Source organism: Fusarium graminearum, chromosome 4 (genome assembly GCF_000240135.3).
Source record: "Fusarium graminearum PH-1 chromosome 4, whole genome shotgun sequence".
Classification (NCBI taxonomy): Eukaryota; Fungi; Ascomycota; class Sordariomycetes; order Hypocreales; family Nectriaceae; genus Fusarium; species Fusarium graminearum.
In genome coordinates, this window is record NC_026477.1 from 5,066,416 (window position 1) to 5,076,677 (window position 10,262).

Genomic DNA, 10,262 nt, shown 5'->3' on the forward strand with positions numbered 1-10,262 from the left:
AAATAAGAACGACTTCTCTCCAGATTTGGTGCTGATCAGTTTGAAATCCTCCTTTTCAACTTAATGCGAATATAGGTTATATATTAGGTAGTACCTACCTAGGGAGATATCCATGTTGTGGAAACCATCATGTGCCATGATCCTACTAGCAATGACTTGTCCTAACTCGGTACCTGCAGGTAGAAGGGGGAGTTATGGATGGAACATGATGCGATGGATGGGCAGCAACTTAGTACCTACTAGGGACCGACCTGCCTGCCCAGTCAGTACATTGGTACAGGTGTTCTAGACAGCCAGACAGCCCAACTGGAATAGACCTCAAACCAACTTTTGAGCGTTGCCTGTCGACCTTAGTACTTGCATGCACAGTGCAGTACACCCCTGTGCGCATCCCAATCGTTTCTTATTTATGACTATGGAAACCACATGGCTCAATAGTGTCTTGTATTGGGCATCTAGGAATATGCACTGCACTCTTTTGCAAGATAGTGTGCTGCAGAGGCTAAGAGGTTATGCTTTCTGCGTCCCCGACTACTAAGGTATACTGTACGATCATCGGAGAATAGCTCGTGGATACAGTATTCGCCCAATGACTCCCGGCCACCGATGCGTGACCACGTCAAGCCCAGCGGCTGGACTCACGGACGTCGGCTTGCCCACCGTATCCCCACCGGTATCCAACCCCCGGCCTGCACCAGCCAACCCCGGGCTTCAGCTTCCATGTCTTACCAAGCTTCTCATATTCTATATTCTATAGGTGCCTTGGGACCAAGTTGTCCCTCTCATATGAATACTGACGTTCCTACCCGGAACAACACTCTGACTAAGAAATGAGAATGTGATGTTTAGAGAAACCAGGTCTTGTTAATGAACGTACAACGCGAAGCATACAGAAGCAATATACTGACTGTGCGTTTATGATTCGCCGGTGTCGCCTAGCCCCAGAGCTTAGACTTGGCCCAAACTCGCAACCAACCTCCTGGCCGTCTTTTTCGTCTACTGATGATGCATCCACACTGGTTTTTCTGTCCAAGATATGGACATGTGGAATTTAAGCTGGCAGATTCCTAATTGACAACACAACAATGAATGAGATAAACTTAACGAGGTGCTACTAATGACGTTACTACGGAAGGCTCATCATTGAAGAAATATGTTTTGTGCCTTGTGTGATCATTCATGGCGACAAAACGATCTATCTTGCCCGGTGCTGGACGTGGGTGAGTGCAGCTAGCATAACAGGTACCAAGGCACATATGGAATCTAGCCCCGTAAGGTGGGGGGTCACAGAAAAAGCGACATTCCAGAGCTCCCTTTAGCACACTATAAAGAGTGCCGGCTTTTTTTGTGACCCGCCCGCCAGTCTCCACGTCTGCCATGTGTCCATCTATCCATCGCTTCACTTGAATTCATTCCTCTTGCTGTTGGTGATTTTCGACACACACGAGACCAAGCTGGTGCGGGGCGATTGGTACTACTCCAACCTATTTTAGCCTCATGCGTATTCGCAGCTGCAGCGGGCTTTCTCGCACTTGGTGGCCTCAGTCCTGAAATCTTCTTTTGGTCAAAGTCCAGAGCTTGTTTGATGTTTATTTGTTGACACACGCATGTTCACTTATTCGCTACCCTTTGTGGAATACTTTATATCCCATTATCTTCTATCACAATACATATTGATTGCTCTTGAACTGTCGAGCGACTTGTCTGTCCGTCGACGATGGCGTTGCGGAGAATTGTTTAGTCATGAATCAAGGTACCCATCATGACCTGGCCATAATTGAAGTACCCTGATCACCAGGAGTACTAAGTCTCGGCATGCTCTCCCTCCAACTCGTTTCAAACATGACCTATGATGGTATCCTTTTCAGCAGATGCTGCTTGGTTAGATCGGCAGGACCAGGCGTGAGCATGTCTAATTTGTGACAAAGTCGGGCAAGGTAGCCCTCAAATGCTAAGGGGCAAAACAGAGCAGACTCGCTGAGCAACAGAAAAGAAAGAACAAAGAGGAAAGTGTGGGTCAGGTTGAAGAGACCCATCAAGACGACATTCACGTCTTGGACCCGATGTTGAACGCCCTATGTTTTGGTTGCAAAAACAAGCGACAGCGAACACCCCAGGCATTCCAAGTTAGCACCGAACCGTCTTGCACCCAGCGACGATGTTGTATCATCGTTGGGCGAGCCGGCGTTTGGCGTTTATCGCAGCTTCGGTCACTTGCCGACGTCACTTAGGATGGGTGGGCGTTACATGATGTCCCAAACATCTTCAGCAGCGTGGCAGAACTTGCTGCAAGCAACACTGGCAGACAGAGAGAAGTTGCTGATGGAAATCTTCTCATCCACAAGAGAGTCGGCGAAGTTATCCTCACCCTTGGCCATAGCACCGACAAAAACGCAGATGCTGTCCTTGGAATTCACGGATTCGACATACTCACGGACCTTGACCAGTGGCGCATCGAAACTCAGCGTGACTTTGCGACAGTTGGGCGGCAGATGGTCGGTGATGGGGTTCTGAATCACGCGGAGCAGTTTCTCGTTGGAATTGGTGGAGCGAATAGACAGGCGGTGCAGAAGCTGCACCATTAGACCGGCAAATCGCTTGAAAGTTCGGGGAATGCGGACTGAGGGAGAGACCTCAATCAGGACACCCTTGGCGGTATGAATGTAGATCTGGAGCTTGCCAGCCTTGTTGATGGGGGAATCCAGGAGGGTGAGCAGACACTAAGAGAAAGGTCAGCATGTTGAATGCCGACTCAAGGGTTCAGAGTTAAAACCTGATGGGTGATGTCGGGACGCGCATCGCTAATGTCCCGATTCATCTTACGCATGACACCAATGTGCTCATCGCTGTTGAGCAGTGAATACTTGTCCTCACGATTGCGGCTGGTACCGCCGTGAGACGCCTTGTAGGTCTCAAGACTGGCATTGGACAAGACAACAATCAGACGCTGAGAGTCCTTGTCCGTAGGAGGGATGGGGGTGCTCTGCTCGGCAACCAGCTGAGGAAGCGAGGGAGGAGGAAGAGACTGAGTGCCTAGAGTTTCCGACATGTCAATGGTTGCTCTGAAGATATGGCAGATACGAGTGTTCTTGGTTCTTACGAGGTCGCTTGACTCCAGCAGTTCGACGCTCGGGCGAGGACATAATGAAGAGAGAGAGAAAAAATTGACAGGAGGGAGTGGGGGCTGCAAAGCTTTGATGTTGGTAGCTTGAGTTTGTCTTAAGCAAGCCACAGTATGAATCAGTGATGCACGGAGAATTGTCAGATGATGTTTGGGATTGTTTTCGGAAAGATGGATGTTTGTCGCGTACAAGGGAAGATGGGAAGTAAGTAGTAGGTAGGTAGGTAGGATTAAATTTCGTCTAAAGAAAAAAAAGCGGCGGGCGGTACTGACACGGTTCAATTGAACTGACAAGGTGTTGAACCCTCAGGCCAAGCCAAATTTTGCAATGTTCCCCCCACCTCTTCCGATATTCACGCTACGGTCTACGGGTCCCGGCCCCCCGACATACGGGCGGGCTTTCGGAGGATGAACATTCAGTTCAATTTACATAAGTACCTGGATATATGAGTAAGATATTTCATGAAAAAGCAGTTATGGCTATATCAGAGGCACTCACGAGAATCTCAAATTTATTTGACTACTATGATTTCTTCTTCACCATTATTACCTAGATAGTTATTAGCACTGCAACTTGCGTAGCATTCATTTAGACCTCGCACGTGTGAAGATATCGTGAGTCGTGTGAGGTTCTCAGATCCAACCTATGGGAGGAGCCAATATTCCCGGTTGCATTACATAATCAATAGACAGCACCAATGCCAAATCTGATTGGTCGTCACTTTTTTGAGATCAGCCTTTGCGAGTTCGGGATTGAACATTTGAACATCATTTCCAAGACGACGTTCAATTGACGAATTGCCGACGTTGTGTGCCTGCTGAACACTTGAGGCGGTAATTAAACCAAGAGAAGAACTATCGGCGTCATGTCTTCGCCAGTGGCCAAGGCCGCTCGCCGCGTCACAACTGAGCTTCGAGGCGTTGTCGTCTCTGCTGGTCTTATGGAAAAGACTGTTAAAGTCAGAGTAGGCGGCCAGAAGTGGAACAAGACCGTCAACAAGGTGAGATGCCCTGTTTAATGCGACCGAGGAAAAGAAAAGCAATTTGCTGACAAAATTTGCCAGTGGTTCGCCGACCCCAAACACTATCTAGTCCACGATCCGAACTCGTCCCTACGAACAGGCGATGTCGTTTCCATCGCCCCTGGATGGCCAACTTCTCAGCACAAGCGTCACGTCATCAAGGAAATAATTGCACCTTACGGTGTTCCTGTTAGCGAGCGTCCACCTGTGCCCACATTGGAGGAAAGGATAGCGGATTACGAGGCCAAGAAGGCTGCCAAAGATGAGCGGAGGGCAGACAGGCGACAAGAAGAGGAGAACAAAAGACGAGAAGAAAAGCGGCTGGTAAACGAAAAGAAGGATGCCAAACGTCAGGCTTGGGAGGAGGCCCAACAAAAACACAAATTGGACACCTCGACGAGCGACGTGGACTGAAGTCCCTAAATGTTAACGTCACAACGCATGACCACAACTATCTCTGATGGTGAAATCGAAACGGATAATGCTGGACGGTTCCTACACGAGGCACGATAGAGACATGCCGGCCGGGAAAATGGCCAGGCTCTGTACGATACATCGAGGAGAGCCGCACAGCGAAACAAGGGCTTTCAAACAAACTACCATTTGTAACATATAAAATGACATACTATACATCTAGCCCGTTTGCAACCCCAATACCCGGACTCCAGTGTATACTATCGGGCCGTGTTGCATGATGGTCCTGCACGTATAATGTACCCGTGCCTTATGGACACGCTGTATACAAAGACTCGTTCCAATCTATCCAATCTATCCACCGCGTTCTCCAAACTCTTGCGCCCAATCCTCATATTCCTTTAAGCCAGTTTTGCTGACACTGGGCCTGATAGTTGTCAAACTTGCCTCGAAGTCGAGCAACTGGATTGGCCGAATCTCATCCATTGTCATGTGTAATAATGCTTCTCCGAGAGACCGCAATGGTCCCATGGCTGCGTCCTTGGCTAATGCTGTGATATCCGAGCCCGAGAAGCCTGTAGATGTTGGTTAGCTGGGTTGTCCCTTTGCTTGTGTCAAAAGCTGCATACCGTCTGTCATTCCTACTAATTTGAGGATGTCCTCATTAGACAGGTCGTGCTTTTGTTGGCCCAATAAAGTCCGGAGTTGCGTCTCGCGAGTAGTTGGTTCGGGCAATGGGATGTATTGTCGTCGCACAAACCGCCGTCGGGCCGCCTCGTCAATGGCCCAAGGTAGATTTGTCGCTGCTAGAACAAGGACTCGGTTGGCATCTCCTCTCTCCTTGTCCTTCTCAGTAGTTTCTCTTCCAGCAGCTGCTCGTTGAAGGTCACTCCATTGAATGAGGAACTCCGTCTTGATTCTCATGGTAGCCTCATGCTCTCCCGAACCCGACCTCTGCGACAATAGCGAATCAATCTCATCAACAAAGATGATACTGGGTGCCAATGTTCGCGCCAAGCCAAATAGAGCTCGCACTAGCTTTTCCGACTCTCCCAAGTATTTACTCGTCAGACTGCTGGCAGAAATCGAGAAAAAGGTCGATTTGGATTCTGTTGCCACAGCTCTCGCGAGCATAGTCTTTCCCGTTCCTGGTGGTCCGAACAGCAACATACCTCTGGCTGGTTCTCTGAGGCCCATGAAGAGATCAGGCCGCAAGAATGGATATACGACAGTCTCGCGAAGGGCGTTTTTGGCTATATCAAGACCGGCCACGTCATTCCAATGAACCTCATCACCTTGAACGACAATATCATTCAGGATCTGCTCGGCCGCCGCCGAGTCAACTCCTGGGGGTAAAGTTTTGAGTATTTGCTTCTTCTTATTCTTCCATTCGATCAAATCATCGGGGCTCTTTTCGGATTCGGATATATCGGAGGTTTCCTCTCCAGAATCAGCTTCTACGGGAGTTTCTTTTGCTTTAACGCGGCGTGGCTTTGGACCAGACCGGTTTGTATCATCATCGGATGTACTAGAGACTGAAGCTTGTTGAGTTTTACGACTACGGCGTCGTGAGCGATCTCCGACTTCAGTATTTGCCTTGGAAGGCTTCTGAGGCCTCGCTGGCGGCCTCACTACTGTGCTTCTAGTCGGTAGATTGTTGGAAACATTTCTCCTCTCTAACCCCTCCCCAGAATCATCGGCCGTCTCGACATCATTAGTTGACTCTTGCTTGGATACTTTGCGGGGCGACAGCGAAGCAATTGCGTTATAAGAGATTGATGGTCGTTCATTCCTAGTGGTATGGACGTCTGAGGATGGCAAGTCCTGGTATGAGGAAGAATTGAGAGCGCTGGAAGCAGCAGACACCGATAGCATTGATGGGCGAGTATAGCAGTACTCATCAGAGTGCCGCGAATTTCCTGATACATCTCCATCAAATTCGCGATCCCGAGGCACAACAAGTCGTCGTGAGTGACTATCCCACTGTGTTGGTGCTGGTCTTCGAGTTTGTTCAAGTGAAGTACGAGAGCTGGGACTCGCAGCAGGTGGGGTGAATTCCGACTGAGTTCCTCTCGCAAATCTGTCTCTGGAGCCCAGAGCGCTCCATGCCAAGGTCGCGGCCTTGCTTGACCCTTCGGCGAGAGGCTTTGATGCTTTGCGCGGCTTTGTGGACTTTTCGCCTGGTTTCCCAGAACGCAAAGTGGTTCGCATCGTGTACTTTTCCGGACTTGGTGTTCGCAATGTCTTGTTCGGTCTGGGAGGCAGCGCAGGTCCTCCAGGTGAAGCAGATCGCGGCATGGCTGGGAGGTTTGGGTCGAGATGTGTGCTGGATCCATCAACTATTGCAAGCTCTGATGATGTACGACGGGGTTGCGATGGGCGGTGCGGAAGGGACGGTCTTGATAGCTCGGAGTATTGCATGGCAGTAATTGTGCCCTGTCCCAAAGAACCCCTTCCCTCAGGTATACTGGGACGTTTTGTCAATTTTCCTGGCGGTGGCGTCGAATCTTCTTGTCGTGACACTCTGAGAGCCTCTAGGAGGTCTATTCGTTCTTTACATTGTAGTTCAAGTTGTTTAAGGGCCTCCTGCAACGCCTTCTCTGTATCTGTACGTGGGCTGTATGAAGGAGGCGCACGGTTTGCGTTGTAGTCGTATATTTGATCCAGCGCAGCTCTCCAATGTCGCATCGCCTCAGCCTCACTTCCCTGTTAAGAGAATTAGTGGTTAGTCTTCGATTGATGGGAGCGGCACAAGCCAGCCTTACCTGGCCTTCATAATAGATGGCAGTTGAGCAGCTCAAGTAACTATCATCATAAGTCTTCTGCAAAACAGCCAGGGCCCTGTTCCGTAACATGGCTCCGGCTACAGGCCAATACCATAGTATCCCAGAAACTGGCACGGGGTGCGCTCAAGTCCGCCGACTGTTGAATATCGTCGCGATGCTGTACGTTTTGGCGAGCAGGTTCTGCTAGAATACCGGGCAGAAACACCAATCGACCGGGTTTCTCAGCACAGGTATTCAAATTGAGGAGTTCACGGTTGATGATATGCTGAGTTCCGTAAAGAGGAATTGTATTTGTGGTCAATGTATAGAAAGGTCCTTTTGTTGACAGTGGTTGCTCGTGATGAGGTTGATCGTCCCGCGTGCCTGGACATGGAATAGCAGATAACTCCACTTGGGTAGGCGGTGACGTAGTCTAGGCTCGCACCGCCCACCCTTGTCGCAATCAGTATGGTGGCGGGGTACTCTATAGACAGGTAGGTTCATTCTTACGTTTACTCCTACTGTCAGCTGTTAACCTATAAGTCAGCTACATCAGTTAAGGAGACAATCGGTAGCTTGATCACGGGAGAAATGTACTAACAAGCCAATACGATTCGAAGAGTCAGCCACACAACACGTGTTCTATTCATGGCTCACATCACAACATGACACTCTGACTTTCATTTCACGTATCTACATATCTGCCTGTGGTTTCTCGACATCGACCCGCTTCAGATATGAAACCAAGGTATCTAATATTTCTGGCTTAGGAAAGCAGGACGCGGATTTCTGCCGTTGTTCGGGGGAAGGTAGACCGCAGCCCTTCGTCTTCTTCCGAGTCCACGGATTCGCTATCCCCTTCCGTTATAGCTTCCTCTAGCTGCTCAAAGTCGTTGCAAAACTGTTCAGCCGCTTCCTCAGTAATTTGCCGTGCTAGTTTAGAGTCTTGGAGATGTTTCAAGTTGTCCATAGCATCCATGAGTGCCGATGGGAGAAAGTCATCCAATACCTGGCTTGCCTGAGCCAAAGCTTTCCCATCCAAGGATATGGCATTTTTGTCATCGTCCTCCTCCAATTTTGAAAAGATGGTGTCCAGCCCCGAGCCCCTTCGAAAGAACTGGTACTGACTGGTAACAAGCCCTTTGGCTTGCTCATCTGATTTCTCACGTAGCTGCTTTGTTCTCCGTTGCGTGAATTCGAATGGCTCTAGACATGCCACTGCAGAAGACAAGCAGTTGATAAGAAAGATCCCGCCATTATGCGTGCTCATATTTTTGACCATGTTCTCACAGCCAGCCACAAATGGTTCGAAAGCCTCTGTCAACACATTCTCGAACTCACTTTCACGATCCTCTGAAGCAGATAACGAAGAGTCGTAGGTTTTCGCTATAGCCTTGAATTGCTTGAGCGAGTCCTGTAGAAAACTGGGTGGGCCAAGGTCGGACGGAGCATGTTGAAATTCACCCTGTAGAGTTGCGATGTGGTCTCTTACAAGGGCTCGGAATTGCCGTAGCGCTTCAGTTTCCAATCCTCCAATTAAGTCTACCAAGTTAGAATTGGGGCCAAGTGTTTTCTGGAAAGTAATGCGGTAAAAGTTGATGAGGTTTGCAAGTTTGTAGGCCGATATGGTGTCCTCGTTGGCTTGGATTACTTGTTCCATCCGTTGACGAAGCACACGAGCGGCGCCAGATATGTCACGATCTACCAGATCATTAAGTGCCTTGAGCGCATTAAAGTCGGCTTCAGCCTCGTCGTCTTCGGCGGCGAGACGCCATATCTCGGCATCTCGTCCGGACTTAAGCCCCTTGGCCAGTTCTTCTCCCTCTGCAACAAAGAGAACTTCCAACGCCTCACGTTCACTGACAGTAGCCGAATGAATCCAGGCTAACATGTCTCCAACATAGCGCAATGGGTCATGCGCCAGCATATCGATTGGTTTCACAGACGGATCCTCAGCCCCCGATGGTGAAGTACCGGTCAGCGCAGTATAGAATGAGTCTGAAAGGATTCTTTCTCGAGCCTCAGAAAAGAAATCGAGGCAGTTCTGAAACAGCGATGGTCGCTCAGCAAGCACCCGAAGCGCTCGGCGGATTGAAGAGTTCATTTGCGGATTCTCAAGATTCAAGGTCTTGAACTCTCGTTGAATCCACTTGTAAAGTTTCTGGAAGCCGAGGTTGATGTTCTTCGACGTTTGTTCCATAAGCTCCAGTCCTAGTGTCTGCTTCTCAAAACCGAGTAGAATCTCGCAGTCCTTGCTGATCTTTTTCGCTTTGCTCAAGGCGTCAAAAAACAGGTCATCTACCGGTTCGGCCGTCTGCGTCAAGGCGGCGACTTCATTGTCAGACATAATGAAATGTTTCCTGAAAGCTCCGAGAAGCTCCTGCTTGACCTCCACTTGTCTTTTTTGCTCCAGCAGAGAAGATGACTCAGAGAGTGCCGGCAAGGTCTGCCTGTGTGCCTCGACAACTTGGCTCTTCATTGTTTCGTAACCATTGTTGAGCTTGTCGATGGTTGTTTTGATTCGCCTAAGTTGCTATTTCCATGTTGGCATACATCTCTCCTAAAGAAATAAGAACGCACCTCTGCTACACGCCCAAATTCGGCAATGACTTCACCGTTGCTATCAATGACTTCTCTCTGCAAGTCCAAGCGAACACGCCGGCGACTTTCGGCATCGTTGCGAACCCCACGTTCGTCAAGAAGAGACAGCGCATCCCGAAACTCAGCATCGGAGTGTGTTGTCGAGAGAACGCTAGTCACTTTGGACGTTAGGGGCGTGAGACCTTTGGGTGTAGCTGGAGGTTGTGGGTGGTTATCTGTGAAAGAGATACTGGAACTGGGGTTGTCCCTCGAAGGAAGTTTCTTAAGTGACAGAGAGTGGTCTGAAGGAGCCATTGTGAATGGGGGTTGAATGCTGTAGCAGTGGTAACTTGTTGCTGT

General features: G+C 49.4%; 4 protein-coding genes across 4 annotated transcripts; 1 reads left to right on the forward strand and 3 right to left on the reverse strand.

The window, feature by feature from the left end:
- Positions 1-1,574: 1,574 nt before the first annotated feature.
- On the reverse strand, positions 1,575-3,339 carry FGSG_09853 (nucleolar essential protein 1). Its single transcript, XM_011329525.1, has 3 exons — positions 3,101-3,339; positions 2,774-3,033; positions 1,575-2,720 (listed from the first exon to the last, which is right to left on the reverse strand). The coding sequence occupies exons 1-3, from the start codon at positions 3,141-3,143 to the stop codon at positions 2,244-2,246; spliced, it is 780 nt and encodes a 259-aa protein (XP_011327827.1). The 5' UTR covers positions 3,144-3,339; the 3' UTR covers positions 1,575-2,243.
- Positions 3,340-3,987: 648 nt separating this feature from the next.
- FGSG_09852 (uncharacterized protein) lies at positions 3,988-4,557 on the forward strand (the record flags this gene model as incomplete). Its single annotated transcript, XM_011329526.1, has 2 exons — positions 3,988-4,122; positions 4,186-4,557. 2 exons carry the CDS (start codon positions 3,988-3,990, stop codon positions 4,555-4,557), a joined length of 507 nt encoding a protein of 168 aa, XP_011327828.1.
- Positions 4,558-4,728: 171 nt separating this feature from the next.
- FGSG_09851 (uncharacterized protein) lies at positions 4,729-7,412 on the reverse strand (the record flags this gene model as incomplete). Its single annotated transcript, XM_011329527.1, has 3 exons — positions 4,729-5,132; positions 5,187-7,263; positions 7,323-7,412. The coding sequence occupies 3 exons, from the start codon at positions 7,410-7,412 to the stop codon at positions 4,912-4,914; spliced, it is 2,388 nt and encodes a 795-aa protein (XP_011327829.1). The 3' UTR covers positions 4,729-4,911.
- A 676-nt stretch (positions 7,413-8,088) lies between these two features.
- FGSG_09850 (uncharacterized protein) lies at positions 8,089-10,217 on the reverse strand (the record flags this gene model as incomplete). The annotated part of the gene is made up of 2 exons (XM_011329528.1): positions 8,089-9,855; positions 9,903-10,217. 2 exons carry the CDS (start codon positions 10,215-10,217, stop codon positions 8,089-8,091), a joined length of 2,082 nt encoding a protein of 693 aa, XP_011327830.1.
- Between the last annotated feature and the right edge of the window lie 45 nt (positions 10,218-10,262).

What these genes read in the sequence shown, in the direction of transcription:
- FGSG_09853 (XM_011329525.1), bottom strand. Translation starts at nt 3,143, where the DNA reads ATGTCCTCGCCCGAGCGTCGAACTGCTGGAGTCAAGCGACCTC. An exon ending in TGCTGGAGTCAAGCGACCTC is followed by an intron (nt 3,034 to 3,100) that starts GTAAGAACCAAG and finishes CGGAAACTCTAG; the next exon opens with GCACTCAGTCTCTTCCTCCT. An exon ending in GTCCCGACATCACCCATCAG is followed by an intron (nt 2,721 to 2,773) that starts GTTTTAACTCTG and finishes CCTTTCTCTTAG; the next exon opens with TGTCTGCTCACCCTCCTGGA.